This window comes from Hesperophylax consimilis, chromosome 12 (assembly GCF_061612785.1).
Source record: "Hesperophylax consimilis isolate HC1 chromosome 12, BYU_Hcon_1.0, whole genome shotgun sequence".
Taxonomy (NCBI): domain Eukaryota; kingdom Metazoa; phylum Arthropoda; class Insecta; order Trichoptera; family Limnephilidae; genus Hesperophylax; species Hesperophylax consimilis.
The window spans coordinates 2,739,488-2,767,045 of NC_142847.1; the positions used below are offsets into that span (position 1 = coordinate 2,739,488).

Below are 27,558 nucleotides of genomic sequence, written 5' to 3' on the forward strand. Positions count from 1 at the left end.
AATTAAATAAATATGCTTAAATATTTAATCTATTGTTTTATTGTAATCATCAACCAATCTAACACTTAACAACTTAACATTATGGATAAGTAGACATTGTCTATACTGGCTTTAAGACTTAGGACTTACACAAATCCACCGAGGAAATGAAGGTTGAATAAGTGGGCTGTTATTCCCAAGAGGATTACACCCACAGACAGAATATACACGTTATAAAGAGTTACGAAGGGAAGGCACAGGTTGGGAACATTTTACAAGATATATATTTGAAATTTACAGCTAGTTATTGACATTGTTACAGTAAAATATACAAGTCTTATTATTTTAGCAGCTTACTTTACGCCATATATCTCCACTCTTCCACAATCCAACCAATTCATCCAATCAATACAATCGCTGCCGTGGGGACGCCAACATATGTATTCAACATTTTCTACAGTGAGTCACTTCGAGGGCGGAATTCCGAACAAACCAGAACTTGCTTTTGTAACTTGTTCAATTTATAGATTTGATATTTTACTTGCTGTCATATCTACGACTGCAGCTAACACATACATCAGGTCACACAGAATTAATCAAAAACTATAAATAACACAGTCAAATAATTTGTTTTCGGGAATATTTTCTCTGGTTTGTTTTTAATTCATATCTCAAAGCGCTCAATTTAAGCCTTACTGGAATCTGAATTTTTTTCTAATTTTATGGAAAAATAATCTGTGTCACCAGTCAACAGACTTCCATAATTAATTCATCACTCGTTCAATTGGAAAATAAGTATTGATCAGCATTCATTTCGTTAACAATAGGTACTTATATTTGTACATTATGTATGTATTAACATCCACTCTACCATGGCACTGGAGACAATAAAAACATATTCAAAGATAATTTATCTTAGATTTCATATAATAATAGCATGAATATCACAGTTTAATAGAAGAGACTTACATATTTTCTGAATTCAGTGAATCTAACCAAAAGCTTCCCATTTAAAGACCCCCACACTAACAGGACCTGTATCGGCGGACATCTTGTTTCATGGTATACAAGATCAGCAGACATCTTGTTTCAAGGTATACAAGATCAGCAGACATCTTGTTTCAAGGTATACAAGATCGGCGGACATCTTAGATGTCTGGGCATTTATACAGGAAGTTTTTTATGTAACTAAAAGAGTTGTTGGGTTATAATTTCACATTGAAAAACTACAGGTTTAAATAAAGATAAATCAAGATAAAAGAGCAGCCACCTTCGAATCTGTAGCAAATCATTCAATCTCTCAATCTCATTCCATAAGAAGTCTCATAATTTTCAATAATATCTACCCTTTTTCCTCCTTACATAGTTTGGTATGTGTCCATATATGTATCATAGAAATTTTTAACAAATTTTAATATTCCCAGGAGATCTAAAAAAAATATGTTGCGTAAAGTTGGCTAGTGAATGAATATATTTTTATAGAAATATATAGATTTTACAATAATAGGTAAAGGAAATTTTCTGCTGTGACCTTATGATAAAAAAATAAATTGAAAAGGCTTTTATAAATAGATTGTCGAATAAAGGTTTCTTACCCATGAATATTCCATTGAATTTATTTCAAGTAATCTGGGTAGGCTTTTATTAGTGAAATAATAACTCAAATATTATTAATCATTACACAATGTTGACAGGAGGGGATTGTACAATTGAAGACAAGTTAAATAAATTTAACACATGTTTTACAAGCATGTGATTAAGAAACAAGGTTGGTAAAAGTAATACATAATAATGAATAAATACATAGCGTTACGTAAGAGTTCAGTTGTCTCCTACTTCTGTAATAATTCACAAAAATATGTAACAGAAACTGGATACATTATGTAGCAGTTTTATAATATACCATAACGGCATGAATTTGTCAATAACCTTAGTAAAGTCTACACATCAAGAGTAGAACTGAATCATTTAATAGGCCTACTTACACCAACGAAGCTCAAATGTTTTAAAAGTTTAATACATATTGTAGTTCTTAATACGTCAACACTACCTAAACATTGTTTAATACCAATTGAATAACATCTGTATCAATACATACATCTATTCAACAGTAATTAGTATAGTAAATTCTTTGTTCTTTAAACATTACTTTAACAAATCCAACATTGTTTTACAATAACCTTTTTATTTAAAATCTTACTACAATTCCACTGTTGGTTTTTGTTGAGGTCTTTGTTTTCCTTTTAAACTATTATTTTTACTATTTTGCACACTTAGTGGTGTCCGAAAGATCAGTAGTGGTTGAAAGGGAATCCAGCATTCATAGCCATTTATGAAAACAACAGTTTGTTTAATTTAATAATTGACTTCTAGTTAAAAGTACTAACAAAATGATTTTTTTAGGTTTTTTAAGTAATTTTTATACTCATCTCTAAGGCAGACATTTTTAATTCAAAAATTTACCAGGCGCCACGTTAGGGAGAATGAATATGCATTTGATTAATTTATTGCTCTGAATATCTGAATTACGTTAGTCAAAGGATAATTTTTACTTTAAAATATGAAAGTTTTACTTTAAGATAATTTTTCCATGATTTTGTAAATCTAAAACAAATGATCCTTCACAATAGATGGCATATTTTGAACCAAAATCTAATTTTTTTGTTTGAGGTTGTCGATTGCTTAATTCCAAATTTTATTAAAAATATTGCTTTTGCATGACATCGATACACTCATTATTTAAGCTAATTTTAGTTCCTATCGTCCAACCTCTATTTTTTTTACTCTGATTTTGGCAAACTATCGAAATCTGTTTGACCCTACTGACTCTACTTTTAGAAAAATATTTGTTGCTCAAAAAGAGTAAGAATTTTCTTTACAAATTATTGAACCTTACATGGTTCAGGTGAAATCAAAGAAATTTTCACAAAGGATTTTTTTACGAAAATTACTTAGCTGATGTTATGGATTTAATTGTTTTAAAAACAAAGCCAGTGTTTTTGTATTTAAAATGCCAAAGTTTTAACCGTACATAATACATTTTGAACATTCATGAACATAGAACAAATAAAACAGTTTTCACAAGTATTGGCTTTAAGCACCTTCATTTAAAATGTCACGTTTAATTGTTTTACAAATCATCACAGGTTATCGTGTCATACACAATACTTTAGTATAATACATTAGAAGATTTTGTAAGTTGAAGATTGCATCTTCCCAACACAGAATATCAATATTAATGTTTGGACCGTTCTCTGTTCCTCGATAGTACCATTTCTTACATAGAATAAATATGTTTAATCTGAAGTAGGCCACCCCAGCTCTTCACTGCTTGCTTTCAAAAGCAACGGATTTATTTTATGACGTTGTCGGACCATTCCTGTTAACATTTCACTAAACAGCTAGACTTTTCTACAATATTTATAATCTTTTATGCCTTCCGCTTATGGCACAGATTTGTAAACAATTTATAATTTGTTTTTCCTATTAAATTTAAAGGTCCTATTAAAAATATATAAATTGTTTGTTTTTTTTTTTTTTAGTATCTAAAATAAGACTAGGAATATATCCCAACATCTGTGGCCAGCCACCGGGGAATTAACAGTCTCTAGCTACATTTTCAATCTCGTTGCCATCTTTATCTTCACTAGAAACAACTATTAAACAGTCTAAATCGTCAGCATCATTAATGCTATTGGTTTTGTCGACCACAGCTGTGGATGCACTATTGATAGTTAGTCCTTGCTCATCACTGGTCTCCTCGTAAGACTCTGAACTCCTCTGACCTAGAAGGAACTCCCCCGACTCTCCGCTGGTGCTGAAATTTGTTGCCGACATCCGGTCGGCACTCAAATGTCGGTCGTTCTTCAATCTCGGCTGGGTTGCGGCAAGGTTTGACTGTCCGTCTGTAGGTGATTGACAACTCTCTATGAGGACCTGTGTGGTCCCATGAGACGCTGAAGGAGCTGGTATATATGAGCTGTAGTCAGGTTTCATGAGATCTATTTTTCTCCGTTCAGCTATGACCTTTCTTATGCTCTCTTCTTCGGTCAATTGAGGTACAATAAAATCACTCTCAGTAATAATATTTGGAGGCGAAGTTTGTTTGGCAGTTGACATCTCATTCAGATTAAGAATTGAATGGGCTAGATGTTTATCTGTTGGAGATTGTGAGAGTATTTCTATTTGTACAGAAGAGGATGTAGGTTTATTTGCATCGGATGAGCTAACTGAGGGGTACTGCTGTTTGCTTGAAGATGGTTTGTATTCTGTTGGGATTTCAACCCTTAAGAATGGGAGGGATTTCTCTATTTTTATTTCACAACTCGGCGGCAGAAGTAAACTGGACTCTTCTAGGCCGTCATTATCGACAGCAGCCTGTTTAAAAAGATGCTTAGTACTGCCGTACATTTTGTGCGCTGGACGGGTGCTTTTCGGAACATTTAAGAAACTGGATGGGGTTGATTGTTTTTGCTTTTCATTTTCGAGGGAGTGTTGACTCGGCTTCAACAAACATGTTTCCTCACAAGTTAAACTTTTCTTGTATTTCTTCTTGTAGAGAGACCCGTCGCGCTTCAACGGAAGTTCTCCTTCTTCCGAGTCCTTTCTGACATGGAGCACTTGGGATTTCGGAAGCACATCTTCTTTAGATTCGAGGATGACGGCCGTCCTTTCTCCGGCAGTTTCGTCGTCTTCGTCGATGAAGCACGGTTCTTCTTCGTAGAGCACGTTAGTTGCTGAAGCAGACTTGTCGTGGTCGGACGTTATTGAATCCATTCGCTTTCGTAGTCGTCTATTCTGGTAGCTGTCAGTGGAAGACTCTCTTGTAAGGTGATGTCGTCTAGCCGTGTATGATTCTGTGGAAGATTCTCTGGTGAGAATGCGGCGAATTTGGTATGATTCGGTGGATGGTTCGCGTGAGAGGCGGCGCCGAGGATTGTACGACTCGGTGGAGGCTTCCCGCAAGAGGAAGCCCCTGGAATGATCGAGCGAGCGTGCCGCCATGACAGCTGACAGTCGGGGTGCGTGAAGTGTTTGGCGGCGTGTACTGAGGTATTGCAAACGGCGCAGGGCAGCCCGGGGTGCCAGCGGGCTGCCGCCGTACAGTTGGATAGAGTTGCGACCGCTCGGTGCAGAGTACACAAAATCAGCGGGCAGTGAGTGAACCTGTTGTACATAACATGCAGTTGTAATTGGTGATGGTGCGGTGTTTCATGTCCAAAAAGCTTGAGATCTATAATGTTTTGCGATTTGGTACTGTGATGGCAATTCAGCATTTGATTTACAAATTTACAAAAGTAGGCTGTATGTGTTAACGGCTGAAACGTGTATACGTGTGCTGATACTATTATCGGGGAGACACATTACGCTATACGCATCAAAGACTTTTATATAACACCATATCGCTCTCCATACAATCACATACAGACCTGTCATACCTGACAGATGATGTGCTATAAGTGTGGGCGATGCGACGACGATACGCTGTGATCTGCTAGCCAGACAATATTTAAAAATGATACTACCCCTTACGTCAGGAGAGGGGGTCAGATCAATGATTGCGCAGCTGTCATCTGTCAAGGTGACAGATCTTATAAACAAAGAAATGATTTTCCGCAGCTGTTCACAAATTGATCTGACCTCTCTTATAACAAAGAAATGATTTTCCACGGCGGTTCCCCAATTGATCTGACTCCCTCTCCTGAGGAAGATTATAGCGTAGTGTCACACCTCAACATATAATCTGCATAGGCTACTCCCAAATAAGCGTTGATGCGTATAACGTAATGTGTTTAAGCCTTTACCATCACAGTACCATATTGTTGTTTCATATTGAAATAAGCTTGTCACAATCGAGAAGCTGGGTGCGCAATAACAACACGCATACAACCTGTTTTTGCTCCTATCGCCTTTTTGGTATCTCCAATCCTTCCTCTATCTGCTATGTAAATATTACTTACAAGGCTTACAAGTTACAAGTAAATACTATGTATTTAAAGAATCTTTGAATGCATTTAACTCAAAATTACAATTTTCATTGTAAGTTGTTATTGCATCCAGCTTCTCAATGGTGTAAAAGTTACCATCATTATACAATAATAACAAAGTTTTATTCAAGTTAGTGCTGACCAAAGATATTAGAAGAACGAGATGTGCTATGCGCAGTTCGTACTGAGTGGAATTGTTTTGCCCAGTGTCGCCGGTTTTGTTCACCAATACTACTGCACACCTTCGCTTGCGCTAAGGTATCCGCACTAATACATAGAACAGATTTCTGTGCGTACATGTCCCGATACCGTTCAAAGTACCCTAATTAGGTAGTACTCCGGCTACGGTCCGGCGGCCAACATAGCATATCTCGTTCTTCTAATATCTTTGGTGCTGACCATACTATTGTACAACCAATGATTCTAATATCCAATGAAGGGCACACACATGCAGTGAATATTTTTTTCAACATTCAATGAGTGTTGAAGATTTTTTAAATTGAATTATAATAGTAAAACACTGGTGCACCAAGCAACGAATTTGATCTATATTTTGAATCCACACTTTTATAATAATATTATACAAGGTGTCCGGGGGTAAAATGCACTAACTTCAGGAAGTGATTCTACATGAAAGTACAAATAAAATTTGCACATAAAATTTTGAAATTCCAATGTTTTGAGGTAGTTTTCAGGTAAACATGGAAAAATATTTTTATAAGGGAAAAAACAGTGGAAATTGAAAAGTTATCTTTTTTACTTCTACCATTATGTAGAATCACCTCCCAAAGCTAGTGTATCCTGTAAAAGTATATTTAGTATTGATGATACCTTCTTGAAGGGCCTGATGGGCCTGCTGAGCGCCGACTTCAGTTTCAGGGCCATGCACGGGGCCTGTTCCTCCTGTTTCTTCTCCATCCCTCCCTCCAGCTCCACCTCCATGTCCATCTCTTCCTCCATCTGCTTGTGGGATTCTTGTAGGTTTTTTGTTAATATTATTAAATACCTTTTTGAGTGGCCTGATGGGCCTGATGGGCCTGCTGGGCGCCTACTCCAGTTCCAGACCCACGCACAAGGCCTGGTCCTCCTGCTCTTTCTCCATCTCTCTCTCCAGCTTGACCTCCGTGTCCGTCTCGTCCTCCATCTGCTTGTGGGATTCTTTTAGGTTTTTCGTTGATATTATTAGATACCTTCTTGAGTGGCCTGATGGGCCTACTGGGCGCCGACTCCAGTTCCAGGGCCATGCACAGGGCCTGATCCTCCTGGTCTTCCTGCTCCTTCTCCATCTCTCTCTCCAGCTCGACCTCCATGTCCATCTCGTCCTCCATCTGCTTGTGGGATTCTTCTAGGTGTTTCATTAGAACCTGAAAGTTTATTTAAATACATATTTTTGTAAAAGGCATCTGATGTCAAGAGGTCTTCGACAAAATAGAACATCGATGTTATGAAAAGTGAACAAAAAAACTCACCTAAACCAAGTAAATCATGACTTGATTTCCTCTCAATTTAGTTAATCATTGAATACCATATTAAGGACTCTCAAACGAAAGATGTGAAACGGAAAGACAGAAAAAGATTCAGTCGCATCTAGGAAATTAACCCAGGACCTCTTCCTTGTCGGGGAAGTGCTCTGACCAATGGAGCTAATTCAACCATGTGACCTAGGTGATGTTGAGATTATTACATTCATAAGCGCACACTTCACCTCAATTTTTGTTTACACTTCTGCCCTGAAGATGGACACTGTAATGCTGTCCGAAACATTGGCTAAAGATGGAGGTAGCGCCACACGGCATAATACACCAAAATAAATCACTATAGTACTTTTGGCCATGAAAGATTAAGCATTGTTTTTTGTTTCTCGCTTGCCGCTTTTTTTATTTATTGTTTCTTGCTTTGATTGTCGCATATTTTCTTGCCATTTTCCTTCTTCTTCTTTTCTCTTGCCCATTATTGCTTCGTCTTGGCTATTCTTAGCTTTTCTTGCCTCTCCTTGTTTCTTCTTCTTGCCTCGTCATGACTTTTTAACCATTCTTTCCTTCTCTAGTCTCTTATTTCTCATTCGCCTCTTCATGCTTTTTACTCTTTCTTCTTGTGTTTTATTCTTACCTCTTCGTGCTTCTCACCTCTTCATGCTTTTTACTCTTTCTTCTTGTGTTTTCTGTTTTATTCTTACCTCTTCGTGCTTCTTATTGTTTCTTCTTGCGTTTTCTGGTTTCGTCTTGCCTCTTCCATCATTTTGTTGCTTCTTTTTCCTCATCTTGCTTCTACTTGCATCTTCTTACTTCTCCTTGCCCCGTCTTGGCTCTTCTATCCTTTTTTTGCCACTTTTTGCCTCTTCTTGGCTCTTTTAGTCTCTTTTTGCCGCTTCTGGCATCTTCTTGGCTCTTTTATCTGTTTTTGCTTCTTTTAGCTTCATCTTGCCTATTCTTACATCCTTTTGCCTCTGCTTGCCTCGTCTTGGCTTTTCCGGTCTCTTACCTATTCTTGCTTCTTCTTGGCTCTTCTATCCTATTCTTTATTTTCTATTTTATTCTTTTTACCTTATCTTGCTTTTACTTGTCTCTTTTTACTTCCCCTTGCCTCTTCTTTTTTCGTCTTGGTTATTCTTGCCATTTCTTGCCTCTTCTTGTTTTTCTTGCTTCTTCTTGAATATTCAAATAAAATATAGTTATTTACTAACAAAGGATGAAGAAGACCGATTCTAACAGGTACGAGTATGCTCTTAATGAAAACGATAGTGTACAAAACATTAATCTCTGCGTACCCTTTACGCATTTTACCATGAAGCAGGTACGTTAAGAAAGTAAAATTGTAGGTGTCAATAAGAGTTTGATTGAGCTTTTTCCTACTCGTAAATAAACAAAATCTGAAAGCAATAAATATTAATTTCGTTGACAAAATAGTGCTATGAAAAAATGAAAAATTCTTATCTTCATGCTGAGGGTTGTCTCAGGATATTACTGGTCGACATTTGTTTAGTCTATCAAAATAAATCACTTCACACTAGAACTGTTATGTTTTTGTCCAATCGGTGGATCCGAAAACCGCTATGTTTTGTGTGATTTTGTGAACTACAGTGGTGCCTCACACAACGAACTTAATTCGTTCCAGGAGCAAGTTCGTTATGCGAAAAGTTCGTTATGTGAAACGCGTTTTCCCATAACAATACATGTTAAAAAAAATAATTCGTTCTGTAGCATAAAATATGGTAAGATGACATAAAAAAAAGATAAATTTTTTGTTATTATTTTTATTTAGATACATCTAAAAACATAATGAAAAAAACACACATTTTTTAATTTTAAGAAATAATCGAATCTTGCACATCTTCATCCATTTTCCGCCGATGGTGCAGTGAAAAACCTGTCCAAAGTCGTTTGTTTCTCTCTTTTCTTCAACATCTGCCGGAAATAACGGACAAGAGTATCGGAGTACAGGTCGTTGATCCTGTTTGCTTCAGCGGAATCCGGATAGTGGGCATTGGTAAACTCCTGAACTGCTTTCCATTTGACCAGGATGTTCTTGATGTCAGCAGTTGGAATTGGTTGATTGTTTGATTGTTGCTCCTCGTTATCAGATGACGCTTCCCTTTGAGCATTGTCCTGTTGTTGGGCCAGAAGTGTTTGGAGCTCTTCAGTTGTCAGCTCTTCTTTGTGTTCCTCAATAAGCTCCTCTACATCCTCTTCCTCTACCTCTAATTCCAACCTTTGGGCCCACTGTGATGATGTCCTTCACCACTTCTATGTCATCAACTACTGCTTCTTCCTGAATCCACGAAGGCACAAGCATCTTCCAAGCAGAAATGAGGGTCCTTTGTGACACTTCTTCCCAGGCCTTCTGTATAAGTCGTATTGCCAAAAGGATATCAAATTTCTCCTTCCAAAACATTCGGATAGTCATATTGTCTCCACCAAACTCGCATTCTTCAAACACCTTATTAAAGAGGGCTCTAGTGTAGAGTTTTTTAAAGTTCGCAATAACTTGCTGATCCATTGGCTGGAGAATGGATGTGGTGTTTGGTGGCAAATACTGCACCTTGATAAAAGGATAATTTTCCTGCAATATTTCTTCTAGGTCTTTTGGGTGAGAAGGAGCATTGTCAAGTATCAGAAGGGCTTTGAGCGGCAGTTCTTTTTCCAACAAGAATTTCTTCACGGCAGGAGCAAAGGTTTCCAGAATCCATTCGTTGAAGATAACTTGGGTCACCCAGGCTTTTTGATTGGACTTCCAATGGACGGGCAATTTGGACTTAATAACGTTATTTTTCTTAAAAATTCTTGGATTTTCAGAGTGATAAACCAATAGAGGTTTGATCTTGAGGTCTCCGCTGGCATTAGACGAAATCATAAGGGTAAGTCTGTCCTTCATGGCTTTGTGTCCTGGCAATTTCTTCTCTTCTTTTGTAATGAATGTTCTGCTCGGCATTCTTTTCCAGAAAAGACCCGTTTCATCGGCATTGAACACTTGTTGTGGGCAGTATCCTTCATCCATAATAAATTTTTGAAAATTAATAGAGAACTTTTCTGCTTCTTTTTTATCAGCACTGCCAGCCTCACCATGCATATTAACGCTGTGGATTCCATACCTTTTCTTAAATCTAAAAAACCACCCCCTGCTGGCTTTGAAATCTTCTTTATTATCTTGATTGCTGCTACTTCCAGGGATGTTTTTCTTTAGATCTTCATAAATTATCTTGGCCTTGTAACAGATAATATCCTGGGTTGTTACGTCACCTTTCACCTGCCTGTCCTTAATCCAAATCGCTAATAGCCTCTCCATTTCCTCGTGGACTGAAGATCTATGATTTTCATTAAATAGTTTTGATACTCCTTTGGCTACTTTGGCTGATTTTATTGCATCCTTGTTTTTCAAAATGGTGAAAATGGTGGTCTTGTTGAGGCCAAACTCTTTGACGAGGTCACACTGTTTTACCCCACATTCACTCCTTCTAATTATTTCCTGTTTCATTTCAAGAGAAATCACCTTCCTGCTTTTTTTAGAACCCATCATATAAAAAAAATGTTGAGTTTATCTTAAAAGGACGACTGCCGTGATACGTGTGCGATTTAATTCGTAATGAAGAACGATTGCTGCGATACGTGCGTAAGTTAAGCGTACTACGCAGTGACTAACGAGTCTAACGACTGCCTGCGCGGGAGGATGCAATTAATCGGCAGTGATCGTAGAAGATCGGGCGACTTCGTTGTTGTATGAATCGTGAAATGAACGAAAAGGAAGTTCGTTGTGTGCAGCATTCGCTGTGCGAGGCGTTCGTTGTGTGAGGCACCACTGTATATTTTTTTTGCCTTTTGTAATAATATTTGGATGATTAGTATAACGCCGTTTTTGAAAGAAATCACCTCAAGGGCGCATAAATTGTTCGAATTGTAACGTGCGTATGTATCACTTTTCGGGGAAACCGGTTCAAGAAAATTTATAAATTTATAATAACCTCAAATTACACATGTTCCTTTAACACTCTCCCACTTGATCTCCTACCAGAAGCACAAGGGCTTGAAGAGATAAAATATTATAAATAAACGCCTGGTGTATCTTACTCATGCAATCATCACACCTCTGAAGCTATGTATATTGGTAGAATCAAACAAACAGGCATCTAATATGTGCCTTACTGAGCGAATTTCTTTAATCTGTTTAGCTTTTAAGTTGAACAGATTGCGGAATCTATTTTACACAGGCGCCAAATGTGCCAATGGCGTAATCCATGTATGCAATCCTCACTACTCCGGACATGTGTACATTGCAGAATTATATTTCATAGCCATCCACTGTGCGCCTTATTAATGAACTTTCAGCAAACTCCGTAGCTTTGAAGTTATGTTGATTGCGGAATTTACCACCCTAAGGTGTCAAATATGCGTCTGACGTGTTTCATATCCTAGAATCAGCGTTTAACGGGGACCTTTCAAATTTAAACAAAATGGCGCTGGTTAGCCATTTTATGAAAGAGTAATATTTGAATTTTTAAAACATCTGAAAACCTCAACCGAATACTTAAAAATCTGCTTACCGCCACCACTACATTGACCAGCACAAACTGCGCCATCAGCACGAATATCACAAAGAAGATAGGCGCAATGATGGTAGAGATACAGCAGTTCTTGACGCAGTCCACCAAGGGGTCACAATCCTCACGCAGAGTGTCCTTCATGATGCCATTCCAGTTGTCGCCCGTGGCCACGCGGAACAGCGTGAGGAACGCCATGCCGAAGTTGTGGAAGTGAGCATGCTCACCAAGTCCTGGAATGGAGTAAATTTGGGAGTTATACCAATGAATGGATTGGTAGCAAATGATAAATGGAAGAAGCTGAACAAGTGATAATAACGAAGATCGTGATGCTGAGTGAACTTGAACACTAATATAAAAAAGGTGAACTAGAAAAAGTTGAAAACCTAGGTCACGTGCTACTTATACCCAGTAGCGTACATAGAGCTTTTAATCAAGGTAGGTATAGGAAAAACAGCGAATTAATTGATATTTCAAAAACTAACTAAGTTTTCGCCAAAAAATGGCTAGGCTGCTGGCTTTAGTCAATGGTCAATGTATTGGGATTAAATGCCACATTAAATGTCCAAATAACCGCTACTAGATTTATAAATTTACATATTTATAATTGCATGCAAGATAACCAACCATAATTATTATTTCGTTAGTAAACTTACTAATTACCAAAAAATGGCACGGAGAGCAAAGAAAAAAAATCAATGTAAATATTTTTTTTGGTTAAAACTTCACCTTCAAATTTGATGCAAAGCACTATTAATACTGGGACGTTTTTTGAAATTGAAGGTATTTGAATTCATCAATAATTCATTTCTTGCACACCGACAATGTGTGCAATATTTAAACAGTCCTTACCTTGACACGGGACTTCTTCTGAGCACTCCAGCCTTCCGAACAACTCCACTCCCAGCGCCGCAAAGATGAAGAAAAGCAGGAAGAAGAGCAATCCCAAGTTCCCTACTTGCGGCAGCGCTTGCATAACCGTGTCCAACAGCGCTCTGATCCCCTTAGCCATCTTCAGCAGTTTCAAAACCCTGGCGATCCTCAACACTCTCATTACCCTCATGATCGTCGGGTTTATTGGGATTATATTGCTCTCCAACTCTTCGAGGACAATCCCTACGATAGACAGTATCACAATCATCACATCCAGTTGATTCCACTTGTCTTTGAGGTATATCTTGAATCCTAAAGCAACCAATTTCATGATGGCTTCAAGTATAAACACGGCTGTGAAAAAATAGTTGAATATCTTAAGCGTGTATTTTAAAGCGGGTGGCATTCGGTAGTATTCTATGGCCATGGAAACGACGTTGAGACCAATGACTCCTGCGATGGCGAGGTCAAAGTATTTTGACGTGACTACGTTGTGGACAAACAGGCGGCCGTTTGAGTAGTTGGAGTAGTAAGGAGGTTCGTGCATTTCTGTAAGAAAGAAATAATGTTATTTTTTAATTAGATTGGAATAAGTTAATTTTCAATAATAATTAATCAAATTTCAGAGTTTGCTAAAATGAAATTCAAAGAGAATATGTTCCATAATCGATGGCGTACATTTTTTTTATAGTGGTATTTATTTTTTATTTATTTTTTTTTATTTTTTTTTTCTTTATTCATGAAATATTAATGTGTACAGTTTTTACATGCTTTTCGACTACCACACTAGACACACGCCCGTATTATGGTAGTCGAAATTTATATACATAGGTTTATATAATTATATAAATGTAATATTTGATAACTTGTTAATCTAAGTATTTTTTTTCTTACATGCAATGTATGTGTATAATAGGTGACATTTTTACTGGTTCCCAGTTCAGTAGGTTGCTCAAGTGTACATCAACCGTATTTTAAACTGTTGATATTAATGAGATAAAATGAACACAATCAGCAAATAAATAGGTTACTTTACTTGTTAAAATAATGAAAATAAAGTAGAAATTATGAAAATGAACTTGTTGAAATAATGAAAATAAAGATTAATTAATTAATTATTAAACTTTTTTCTTTACAGAATTGAATGAAAAACAAAAATGACTAATAAAGAAAATGAGCTTAATTTAATGATGGCAGGCATTCCTTGAAAAAGTTCCTTCCCTTTATAAATAACCAATTTTGAACACTTATGACATACAAATTGTGAGTTTTTGATTTTCTGATATCAATACTCAGCGAGTTGAATATTTTGGGAGCAATATAAGAAAACTGCCGCTGGGCGAAAGCTGTTTTCGTTTGGGGAATTTTACATTTTAGGTGTGACGAGTAACGGGTGTTAATTTTTTGTTGTGTTTTATTCACCAAGTCATTTTTCCGTATGTATATGAGAATGGTCTTAACATATAATTGTCGAATATCTAATATTCTGAGTTTTCTAAAAAGTGGTTCTGATGGGTTTGTTGGCTTACATTTGAATATTATCCTTAGTAACAGTTTTTGAATTAAAACCATGGGATGAAGAATCGTTTTTGCACAACCTCCCCATCCCACTATACCATATGTAGTAATTGATTGAAAAAGTGCAAAGTATACACATCTTAGTGTTTGTAGGTTAAGGATAGATCTGAGAGAGTAGAAAATGTAGCATAATTTGCGAAGCCTTTTTGTTGTAGAATTTATATGGGCCTCCCATCGCAGTTGATTGTCTATAATGACCCCCAAGTACTTAATTTCGTTTGATATTATAAGGTTATCGCATGAACAATTTTTGTGAGGTGATGTAGCCATGTTGAAGTTCTGTGAACATGAATGTATGGTAAGTTATGGTAAGTATTACCACTTGCTTGCCCCAGACCATAATACTGTACTTAGTCTCACATTTGTGGACTTGCGATGTTGTGTAAAAACTGTCCTGAGTTTCTCTTCTATTTATTTTTTAGCATTTCACAACAAATCCCAATTGAAATACTTTTTTTTTTCCAAAAAAACATAAATTCTTTTGAAATAATTTGTATTATGCAGTGGTGAACCGTGTGTGAGTCTACGCTGCGCAACTTGGCACAAAAGTGTGTGCCCAAATTTGGCCGACAAACCCGCGAGGTAGCGGTGTAAGTTTTGACAGAGCTCGTCGAATAATCCCAGGGTGTTTAAGTCTCTTGTGGTTTTAATCATTTTTAAATGACGATTTCTTAATTCTAATATAAATCAATAAAACTTATATATTCAGAATCAGCATTTGTTGATATATATGAATATTACCATTCGGATGAATACCGTTGGTAAATTTAAAAAATCATTAGTGATTCAGATTTAGATCTGTCAAATTTTAAACAAAAGAGATATACATTTCAAACAAACAGTTATTAATAAAATAATTTTGGTACCCACTTTATGACTTGTCTGATATGATTTATACTTTTCTGTTCCAATTTTGAATATGAAAAGTTCGTTGAACTTGAATAATTTTACGCATTATGCGGGAATACAATTTCAAATCATCACACATGCACCCATGCACCGACAGCCAAAATTAGTATGTTTTATGTTGTATCTTATAATCTCCAAAATGAGATAGTAAGTTAGAAATCGAATCTGTATAATTTTTTTGAGTCATTTTTGAGAATATGAAGCTGAATGAAGTGGGGAAGGGGAAGAATAAGTGGAACGGGAAGGTTGGAAAGTAAGTCGCTATCTGACTAAAAAGAGCTAAAGCCATTTCAAGCAACACCTTAAATCGTTAAAACAGAATGTTATAAAATAATAGGGATGGTTAGGTTCATTTAAATGTTGTTACTTTGTTATTTTTTTTCACTTTTCTTCAATGCTCCGTTTTATCATGGTACCAGAGTTTTTTCTGTGGAATGGCTTACATATAAATGATGTACATAATATGATTGGAACTCACTTCTCCGCTTCTTCTCCATCTGCAAGGCTCTCTTGGCGGCCCTTCGCACGCGTTCCTCCTTTTCCTGCTCCTCACGACACCGGTGGAAGTTCTCCACCACCACCCCCACGAACATGTTCAGCACGAAGAACCCTACCAGCAGGATGAAGGCTATGAAGTACAGCAGGCGCCACTCTGAGTAGTTCACAACGGGCTGGAAGAAAGAAAACAAATGATTGATACAAGAAAAATTATATCTGTAAAAAAAATTATCATAACACGGCATTTTATTTTACTTTTATGTTGACTAATATATTTTCGATAATGATTTAAAATAAATTTTGATTTGCCGCCAAAATGACAAACAGCGTTTTCATTCGGAGGACAATTTTGATTTCACACACTGATCAATCTCAAGGCTGACTAGAGCACAGACAGCTAAATTAATATCATTGCTGTCGCTAAGTAAAATGGTTTAATCACTCTGTTTATTTAATATGCTTGCAGTTAAACAACACACAAAGGAGCAGTAGCAACGAGCATCAACAACAAATGCCGCCATTTGCAAACTGTCAAAATCCGTCGCACGCCCAGGCCTGTACTCTAGTCGGCCTTGGGTCAACGTTTGTAGGGGTATCCTGGTTCCCTTCGACACCTATTTTAGCAGCCAGTTGTGTTTACCCATATTCAAAGAATTTAGGAATTTGAAATTTAAGATTGTTTTTAAAATCAATATTTATTAAAGAAAACCTTTAGATTAAACGTTTCTAGTGTCACGATCTGAACCAGATGTACTAACTTTATTTTTAACAGTCTTTCTTTCTTCCTACTACCTACCTGTCCGTCTAACAGTCTTTCTTTCTTCCTACTACCTACCTCTCTGACATTTGTGAAAGTACATTTCCTCACTGTCTAAATGCACGACAGAGACATTTGTGCAAGAATGAGATAGCATGGTTAAGCCGGAGTATAAATGGGTTTGTCTGTTTTGTCTCTCGTCTTCTTTAATCATTACTTTCCGAGATAGTAATTTATATCCCAGTGCGAGTAATAAGAGCATACATATATCCACAAGAGTACTATCCAAATGACTTCTTGAGGACTTTTGATAACATAACGTTAAAAGAGAGTATGTATTCTTAGTACGTTTAGTTTACCTGCTGGTCAACTCCAACTGCATCAAGTCCCGTGTACATAATGTTAACCCATCCATCCCTCGAGCTCAGCACGAACAATGACATCAGAGCCTTCCCGAGGTCGTCAAAGTTATATTTTCGGTTGATCCAGACGTTGCCTTCGATGGCAATGCACTCTGTCCTGTTTCGAACACCCTTTATGTTCTCTCCTTCGCAATAGAAGAATGCTCCCTTGAATAACTGTAAAAAATATAATATTACTGCATAAAAAAACAAGTTTTTTTTTATCTGGTAAGAAGGAGAAAGAAAGAGAATCAAAAGTATTGGATTATTTAATCTCTCACTTAAGGGTCAAATAAAAATTATTCATTATCTGTTCGTTCATAGATGGCGGTAATTTAATTTTATTAAGATAAAACTATAAATGAATATTAAGTTTGCGCGTGTATGTATGGTATATGAATATGAAGAAATAGTTTTGTCCATATAAAGTTCTTTTAAGAAAGGCATACAAATACTTCGTTTTTTATGCAGGATTTGAGTTTTCGTTTTTAAACGAACCCTCTGGCGTAGCGACGATAAAAATGAGTAAGGTGGGTAACTTATAACACATTTGTGAAAGTGTCTAACTAAACAGTGTAAAAAATAAACTTGGAAATTAGATGACACCAAAACAGACTGTTGGAGAGATTCTGCTGCTTCGCAAATGATATTTTCTGCTATTTAAGATTTATGAAGAATTAAATTTACCTGTACGCCGAGGATGCCAAATATGATGAAGAATGTACAGCAGATGAGGACTATGTTACCGATAGGCCTCAGAGAAGAGAGCAGGGTTTGCACAACCAGCTTCAAGCCGGGGGCACGGTTGATGACCCTTAGCGGCCTCAATGATCTCAGCAATCTGAACACCTGCAAAAGCAAAACACCTTCCATAACACCAATTTTCCACTCCACGGGAATAAGTCGTATCACTAGTATGCTGGGCAAAAAATACACTTGAGAGTACAGATATTTGTTTTAAGTTTAAAAAGTATGCCTTTTAACCAGTGGAACGCCGATGGGTCTTTGGAGAACACGCGAGCATTCTAATAGTATCCTTTTTAGAATAATTTTGACCTTAATGCTTCGAAAAATATATGAAAAACAATATCAGCATCGTTTGGGCTAATAAAACTTTAGGTTCGACTACTATTTTTCTGTTTAATGCTCCGGCCTTCAACAGGTTACAGTATCTTTTGTGCAATCCCCAAGAGCTTCTGGTATTGTGTACTAGTTACGTATTGGGTATTTTACACCCAGTTGGTCAATACTATGAGGCAGGTAATTATTTCATGCTTTTAACATGTTGATGGTAAGATATTGCAGATCTTTAGAAGTTGTGGAACCAGGAGATATCGTCAAATGCTCAATGACAGCGCTTGTTAGTATTATTAAAGGGACCGGGCTACTACTGTAGCTAAGACCGGGCTACTTCAGGAGCTAAGTAAATCGTCTCTGAATCAATTATAGTTAACCCGTAAGCTGCTGATCGCATGTGATGTCTTTTGTACGTGTTATATCGTTTTATAGTAAGTAGATACACAACACTCAATACAGATAATCAACACATAAACACGCTACAAGGTTCACAGAAAACTTATCAATCCCAAAAGCAAACAAAACTATATTTCAAAAAGGACCACACTACATGGCCATTAAAGTATATAACAACCTTCCATGTAACATCAAACAAATAACCGACGTACTCAAATTTAAATCATCACTTAAAACATTTCTTTTAAACAAATGTCACTACACTTTAAATGAATACCTTAAATAAATTAAATACCTCTGTTTTTTTTAAATTTTTTTTATACATATATTTTGTTAACATATTATTGTTGGGTTTTGTAATATAATGTGTATTTGTTGGGTTAGCTGGAACAAATCGGATTTAACCTATAAGCTATACCCTTTGTACTCTGTATTTTTGTGCAGTAATTTTTTTTTAAATTTTGAATTTGATATATGTGTAAAAACGAACTTACTAAAGTGAATGGTGTAGGTATGTATTGTCAGGGCCGGCCCTAAGTGGTCTCCAAATGGTGCCTTGCGCTAGTGAAAACCTCAAAGGCCCTGAATAAGGAGATAGGTATTATCCGAGTAAAGAGTTTTGGGCATATTTTGATTTGAATTGTTGAATGTAAAATAAGGTATTCGATCTAGTATTGCGTTCCGGGCAACGAAATGCAATCTTTTTCTAATAGAGCTTGTGAGTCAATAAGGCAGTTCACTAACTAAAAAATTCAGTACGTCAAAGATTATTTAGTCGGAAATAATTATTAATAAATAATACTGCAGAATTAATTCAGCAGTTTCTGTGTTAATTATGACACAGTAAAAAAAAATTTTGGGAAAAAAGAAAAGTTCCATTGTTCGCTGAATTGTTTTTTGTAATAAACTTCTGATGACAAAAACCATATAACTAAATGTCTGTTTTATTAGTTGGCGAATGGAATACATATTTATAAGAAGATATATTTTTACTCACCCTGAGTATTCCAAAGATCCTTGGACTAGATTCAGACAAAAGAGACATTAGCAGATCTATAATGGATATAATGACAAGAGAACCATCCATGATGTTCCAACCAGACGTGAAGTACGCATCTGGACCGTAGAACATCCCGGAAGCAACCACCTGTAAAAAAGACAGTCTGGAACATTGGCTAAAGAAAGCGTAAAATGGCACAATATCACAAAAATTAATTGTTCCCTTTAAAATTTAGTACAATATATAGTATGACCGTCAAGCATCAAAAGAGGTTAATGCCCAGTTTTTTCATAAAACGGTCTGTACCTTTACAAACATCTCCAGCGCAAACACGCCCGTGAAGACGTAGTTTGCCGTTGCCAGGAAGGCTCTCTCGGTGCTGGTGGGGGGAATGTTGGGTCGCTCCATGGCCAGGGTTATGCAGTTCAGAGCGATGAAGAGGAGGATGACATTGTCGAACCATTTCCTCTCCACAATCCATACACAAAGGCGGCGAAATCTGAAAGAAATTATTAAGTTTTAAGTTCAAATTTAATTGAGCGCTGACCCTAACAATTGCCATTAATATTACAACGTATTTGAATTCACATATCTTTATTTTTTTTAGCAGACTGTAGAAATTGACATAATAACCAAAAAAATATCCACTGTCATTAATCGACTACATAAGATTTTTAGTCAGCAGTACTTTTTAATATAATAGATTGATAAACATGAAAGATCTCGCATATTAAATACCATTTACTACTAATACTAGCCCGAGCTTAAACACTTTATACACATATATGGTACACTGTAACGTTGTCTGAAACTTTGGCTAAAGAAGGAAGAAGCACAGCACAGCATAATGCAATGAAAATCTAAAAAAATAGAAAAGAAAAATATTGTGCCTTTTCTGGATAGTTAACTTGATATTTAAAAGTTGCATAGCTTGTGACAAAAATGACACTATGAGCGGAAAATATTTCAGACATAAAAATCTGTGCCAATTTCATAGTTTCATAATGCCAGAGCTCACCTATCACATGAAAAGAGCGTCATATTAAATGGCTCAATTTGACCTAGAAATGAGTGTGTATGCCTTTTTTTTTAGTGTGAAACTGCACAAGTGTCCCAAATGCTCCTAACCTTCCGGAACCAGTGAGACTATGGCATCCCCTATTGGGGTATATTGTGAGGCTGAAGGTTTTGGGGAGGGGAAGGAGATGGGAAGAGGAAGGTGGTTAAGTACCTGGCTATTCAGATCTGGTCACCAATCACGTCCAAATCCTTTTTAATTATGAATGGTGGTATTACACCAGGGCAATACTGAGAGCATCTTCCACTCCGGAACGTGCCGCAAATATACTATATATTATTTTAAATGAGTAAATTGTGAAATACAAATAAATTTTGCTTGCGTACGCCGGGTATTTAATCCACGACCTCTGGTTTGTTAGCCGAGAGCCTCACCCCTCGACCGTGGAGGCTGTCAAACTAACAACCAACTAACACTAAATAAATTAGATAGAGATTGTACAATTTTTACCTATTATTATTTGAAAACATATACAGCGCAAACTCATCCCTCTCTTTCACGCACCCCTTTGGCTCAAGAAACCTGAAAAGATCCTTGAGCTTAGAGTTGCTGGATCGGTGTGAGTTGAATTCTGTTATGTTCATATTCCCGTTGTTGTTATTGGCCGAAGAGTTCAAATCATCTCTGAGGTTCTTGATGTTTGGGAGAGGGTTCGAACTTCCATTGTCGGTTTTGTCCGGCTGCCCCAGGTTCGAGATGATGATGTTGGATGATTTAGGCGGGGACATGGTGTTTAGTTGCTGCTGATTTTGTAAGGTTTGTATCTTCATTTCGCTGTTTTGTTTTTCATTGTTGTTTTCGATGGTTGCAGGATGACAGCCTGAAATTAAACAATTTCTAAATTATAAAAAGAATCCATTTACAAATCTCTAATACAATTTAAACATAATTAGTCCCTTAGACTGAAGAGACGGGAAAAATTGTCATTTTAAGGTTAAACATAACATACGCTTTTTGCAAGATATGTTTTAAAACATTAAGACAATTTATTTGTTAGCACGCGTACATACGCAATATGAATATGAATAAATAGTTTTGTCCATAAAAAAATTCAATTCCTTAAAGAAAAAACAATATTGTATCGACGATTCAATTCAATATTGTATTTGTATGCCTTTCTCGAAAGAATTGAGTTTTAATAGGGACAAAATTATTTATTTATATTTATACTCCATATGTACTAATTTGTCTTAATATTGTAAAGCATAAATTGCAAAAATCATATTTTAATAAAATATTTAATTTAACGCCATCTATGAACACAGATTATAACGAATGTCGCATTTGACCTTAAGTCAAATTTTGTAATTTTTCAGTACTATTTTCTCTGATCTAGTAGAACTATGGCTTCTCGTACTAATGTTTTGAGGTTGAAAAGTTGCAGAGGAAAGGAATGTTTACGAGATTTAACTTATTAGAATAATTTTTATATGTTTGAGCTGGGTTTTAAACCCTTAGCACCAATCTATATATATTCTAGTAGCTTACTGTCTGTGATATGAAGGTCTTCTCAAACGTGACCTAATCTTAATACAGGGTTTTCCAATAAGAGGTGTTATTTTGATATTAAATCCTAAAAGATCAATGGTTTCGTTGCTTATGTGGTACGTAGCGCCGTCTTGTTGAAAGTAAACGTTGTCCAGATCAATACCATCCAATTCCGGCAATAAAAAATCATTAATCATCTCTCGATAGCGCAATACATTCACCGTAACTGTTGCTCCAGCCTCATTTTCTAAAAATAAGGTCCAATGACTCCGCCGGACCATAAACCGCACCAAACAGTCACACGTTGAGGATAAAAAGGCTTTTCAACAATAACTCTCGGGTTTTCCCGGTTTTCCGAGCCCCAGATGCGACAATTTTGCTTGTTGACGAATCCACCGAGGTGGAAATGGGCCTCATCAATCAAGATGATTTGCATTTGATTCACTCAAGTGAATTTTAATAATTTCAATGCATTGTTGAAGTGTGTATCGTTCCATTTTTATTAATGGCGTAGTTTCTACTTGTCAAGCAAATGTCAAAAAATGACAGCTTCAAAAGTAACATCTACCGAAATAGCGGGCTATTCAAAATAACACCTCTTATTGGAAAACCCATATAACAATTCAGCCTGCATATTATGTTTGTGCTCGCAAAACACGAAAAGCAGTTGACCGATATCGCTGAAAATTTCAAAGTTTGTTCTTATTAATGCCAGGAGTGTTTAGAGAGTGGTATGAATCGTAGAAGACGTCGGGAACGCTCGAGGAATACTTAATGCAATATCTCTGTATCGGAATGAGATACGGAGTAGTGAATGGTGGAAGAAGTCGGAGACGCTCGAGAAAGACATTAGCAGTAGCGAAAGATTGATAAGATCTGAGATTCTGAAACTTTTTAAAAGTTTGACAAGGTAGTTTCTTTAGATTTCTTAGTAGTTTTTAGAGCATAATTTATATTTTACCTGTAAGTAAATCTGGGGTAAGTGAAAGTCTGTGGCGCGACAGCCTTTGAGACATATTTTCATGGTGCTGATTTGGAAAATGTAGCTTAGCTGGAATATTGGATTTTTGAGATGGAGGGTTTGTCAATCCACCTGACCAGGCCACCTGAAAAAAAAAATATTCAATTAAATTACAGGTTTTCTCATCCATAGAATTGACTGTATCAATTTTGGCAGTTCTGACCTGTGGCACAGCACTGTAAGTGGATGCTCTACTCCTGATGGAATTTTGTGGTGACATTCCTTTGAAACTGTTTTGTGGCGATAAACCCCTGGTCGACTTATTGTTGGGAGTATCTCCTTGTGTATCATTTTGAATTCGGTTTGTAGATTGAAGCAGGGCATCGTTTTTACGCAGACCGTGTTGAAAATTTACTCCAGAACCTAGAACAAGAACAAGAAAATAATGCAAAACATTGATGGCATAGGGGTTAAAAAGGTTGGTCTGGTGTTCTCCAGTTATATTCAAGATGAAGTAAAAAAATCTAATAAAAAATACTAATGAACTCGAATTTGCTTTGAATTTAAGTGTCATTTAAAAAACTTAACTGATTGTGTGAAGAATTCAGACAAGCGATGAAGTAAGTACCAATAATATAATATTTTAATAAAAATGTAATTTTCACAATTTGAATTGATTTTCCAAGAATTTCAAGAACAGGACAGTCTGCCTGTGATTTTTCACGAGTCTGTGCTAGTAAATGATTACATGGATATGATGGGGCACGCCTAATTGGGAATTCAGAAAAACATTTTTGTAAGTATATTTAACACAATAAAATTACGTAATAAGTGAGACATGAAATATGGTCAATCGATTACATAAATGTAATTGCAAATAATTACGTTAACTTACAAAAATGACTTCGCAGCTGTCAAAATGAACAGAAATTAATAAAACTTTTTTTAATTTGACTTACTTGAATGATCTCTTCCATTGTTCAGAATAATAATAGCGTCAGAATCAGAGCCGCTTCTATGCTTCGTATTGGAGTTCTTCCTCCTTAAACTTGGCCTCGTTAACTTCCAACTGTATCCCCTTTGGATCTTACACTTGCTGGCATTCATCAGTTGGTTTTCCTCTGAGTTACTCAGCTGTTTCTTCTCGTTCAAAAGACTGGACTTATCCGACGTGGTGATGATGGTGTTATGCGATGGAATCCGGATATCCTTTGCCAGGGAACTTTTTGTTAGTTGGATGTTCTTCTCGTATTGAGTTTGCGAGTAATTGGAGCTTAAATGGTCCAGTTTCTCGATTGATCCGGAGAGAATTGGCTTTGGGATTGGAAGTCTTTCTTGTCCATTTGGCGTTCTCAGTATTTCTCCAGAGGGTTGCTGCTTGTCCTTGTCGGATTTGTGGGAGTTTTTGGCTCGGCTTGCTGAGTGCAGCGTCAGGGTAAAACTGTTGGGTGGTTTTAGGAGACCCGGAATGCTGTTACTCTGTGGAAAACAACATGTTATTATATTTTAATTATAATGTACACAACAGACAAGGTTAACATAAATATCAACTGTCCAATACTTGTGTACAACAATATTTATGAATAAAACAATAAGTATATTACACACAACAACAACAAAAACTAGAAACAATAAAGTCAGGGTAAAGTGAAAACAAGAGATTCGAGAAATTTAGTAAAGTTCTGGGGGCTATCCCTAAATGTGTCTAATATCTTGCCATTAAATAGTGGATGTTATATAGTCGACACATTCGCACAAGAGATAAGGTGAAGGGGAAGTTGCTTCTTTGGAAAAAATATGGAAAGTTTCGGGATTTCTTAGTAGACAGTAATGGATATTGATACAAAATACCCAGATGAATTCATTGCGTAATATCAAATCATATATTTTTAACATTTGAGTATGTTGTGTGGATGAAAGAGTAGGAAAGGGAAGTTAATATGATTGCAACTTTTAGATTTTTAATGGTGTTCTCTGAATAATGTTATGAATCGAACAGTGAAAATTATTAATTAAAACATTGTCATACTCACAGAGCTCCTATCGATAGAATCCAAACTATCCAAAAGCGACGAATGCGACAGGCTGTAATTATAATTAAACTCCTTGAAGGAAGCCCCGGGCTCTAGCGTGGTGTTGGGCGAGTCCTGTGGAGTGGCTGCCGTGGTGGTAATAGTTGGAAGTTGCGCTCCCTGCTGCAGCATCAGAGACTCCTTCTGGATGTTGCACTTGGGGTCGTCGGGGCGTGCGCGTCGTGACGTCCGACAGCGGTGCCGGCGTGCCCTGCCGTGCTGCTTGTCGTGCTTCTCGTGCTTCTCGTGTTTCTCGTGCTTCTCGTGTTTCTCGCGGTGCCCGTTCGAATCCTTGACCTTGCGTACATCGTCGGCGGAGCGCCACTGGTTCTTTATCTCGTGCTGAAATTTATATTGTTTGGAGTGATTACAAAAACCTAATAAGATAAAAGTTGTTACCTACCAAATAGAACACAAGTCAAATATCCATATCTCCTTGGATAAAATGAATAAAATATTATTATTAACTAAAATTATCTTGAAATCGTTGAGTTTTTATACGGACAAAACTATTTATTCATATTCATTTTGCGTATGTACGGGCGCAAACACATAGTTCGTCTTAATATTTGAAAGCCTAACTTGCACAGAGTGTATTTTAATAAAGTAATTAAATTTTCGCTATCCATGAACGCGTAGATTATAACGTACGTCGCGTTTAACCTTAACCTTAACTTATATGTATGAAAAATTGTATGAAAAAATTGTTGATTCTGTAGATATAAGATGTAAATTATAACTTATAAAAATGTATATGTAACTAAACTTTAAGCACCTGTTGACAAGCCAATTCAATTGGCTTAGCAGGACTTGTTTGTTGATATGTATTAACTATTTATTAAATAAAATAAAAATAAAAACCCTTTCCTTATTAAAGTTACCCGTTACATAGTAACTAACACATTCAAAGCACATAATATTATCAGTTAGAAAATGAATGTAGGTATTTTTTTTAACGTCGATAGTTGATAAGTTAATAAACAATATTTTATACACACGAATAAAGAATTTCCGACGTGAAGTAACAGTAAACTGTGGACGGTGTCAAACGGTGTGCAAACACCACTTCTTTCAAACACTTTCCACAAATGGATTTCCACTATTATCTAGAACATAAGGTATACCAAGAATATACACCTCTTAAAATGAGTTGAAACGTAGACCCAGTTTTTTTACTCTAAAAAAATTGAAATGCTCGGGTTGAAAAAAGAGAGGTTTTATTTGTGTTCTCTACGTGATGTAGTTTCATCGTTTTCCCGGTTGGACTAAGAATTTCCAGACATCGTGAATACCTATTTAAATTTTGTGGTAGTAATGATTATTTTAAAATCACATCAATTAAATCTGGTTCACGGGGTTAAAGGAAATTGAAACCGTCCTAAAAATCTTTGAAATGACAATTCTTAATGATAATATTACCTGTGTGAAGCTCTCACTGGACTCAGATATAGAGCGAGACTCATCGTAAGGCAGATCGTTATTGTCTGAGAAACATTCCGCTGAGAGTTTGGATTTAGCGATCTCCCTGGCTTCACGCTCCCGCCGCTCGTTTCTCTGCAAAGGAAATAAATTAATCAATCTTTCAATCAATTTTATATTAAAAACTTATTATGTTATTTAATGCTTTCTCTAGATCTCTAGATGTTACTATTCCAGTCCAGTCTATTCTAGACCAATTTAGAGCAATGTCGAATAAATTATGTTTAATTTTATTTTTATTTTTACTATTTTTTTAATGCTAATTAAAAAGACAATGTTTTATAATTTACAGAAAATATATAAATATATAACTATTTTTGTAAATAAGATGAACCACTATAATAAAGATACACATATTATTTAATTTAAATTATAATGAAAACGTCGTCATTCAAGATTATGGTGATTCTAAAATTCTCTAATTTTAGTGATTTATTTTTGAGATACTATGCCGTGTTGCAATACCTCCTTTTTTAGCCAACGTTTCGGATAGCATTACAGTGTTCATCATCAGGGCAAATGACATTGCTAGCAAACGAAAGATCTTTGGGGATGTGGTCTTTTTAGTAAGTCATAAACAACAGATTTCCAGACAATGTTCATTTTAGAACGGGGGGTTTCCGGAAATCCCTGGAAACTCACTGTGGTATTGCCACTGGAAGCATACGGAAACTGTCTCACAGCTGGAGACAAAATACATAAAAGTACCCATTTTTACTGTCTACAAATTTACAGCCGAGATAAAAATATTTAACAGATTTTACAGCTCTACGGAACATGGCATAAAATATAACCATTAACCATGTATAAATTTTATTATTATTATTTAGTTATGAAATCCACTGAGGTGGACACGGTTTTATTTGTTAAGTTATTTTTATATGAACATCTTTTTTGACTGTTTATCATTTTTTTTAAGTACGCGAATCTTCAAACAAAGTATACATTCACATTGCTGTATAGACAGACTGTAAGACACACTGGGCCCACGTAC

At 36.2% G+C, this 27,558-nt stretch overlaps 1 protein-coding gene across 1 annotated transcript in view; it reads right to left on the minus strand.

The window, feature by feature from the left end:
- Nucleotides 1-2,649: 2,649 nt before the first annotated feature.
- LOC149419012 (uncharacterized) overlaps nucleotides 2,650-27,558 on the minus strand; it is a 56,995-nt gene continuing 32,086 nt past the window's right edge. The window contains exons 8-22 of the mRNA XM_089637918.1: nucleotides 26,505-26,639; nucleotides 25,047-25,427; nucleotides 23,973-24,492; nucleotides 23,237-23,436; nucleotides 23,014-23,158; nucleotides 21,015-21,384; nucleotides 19,793-19,985; nucleotides 19,484-19,633; nucleotides 17,701-17,862; nucleotides 16,972-17,190; nucleotides 15,836-16,028; nucleotides 12,850-13,419; nucleotides 12,001-12,230; nucleotides 7,157-7,330; nucleotides 2,650-5,145 (exon numbers count right to left, since the gene is read on the minus strand). Coding sequence (XP_089494044.1) covers nucleotides 3,577-5,145; nucleotides 7,157-7,330; nucleotides 12,001-12,230; nucleotides 12,850-13,419; nucleotides 15,836-16,028; nucleotides 16,972-17,190; nucleotides 17,701-17,862; nucleotides 19,484-19,633; nucleotides 19,793-19,985; nucleotides 21,015-21,384; nucleotides 23,014-23,158; nucleotides 23,237-23,436; nucleotides 23,973-24,492; nucleotides 25,047-25,427; nucleotides 26,505-26,639 — 5,211 coding nt within the window. The 3' untranslated portion in view covers nucleotides 2,650-3,576. The remainder of the gene's footprint in view (nucleotides 5,146-7,156; nucleotides 7,331-12,000; nucleotides 12,231-12,849; nucleotides 13,420-15,835; nucleotides 16,029-16,971; nucleotides 17,191-17,700; nucleotides 17,863-19,483; nucleotides 19,634-19,792; nucleotides 19,986-21,014; nucleotides 21,385-23,013; nucleotides 23,159-23,236; nucleotides 23,437-23,972; nucleotides 24,493-25,046; nucleotides 25,428-26,504; nucleotides 26,640-27,558) is intronic.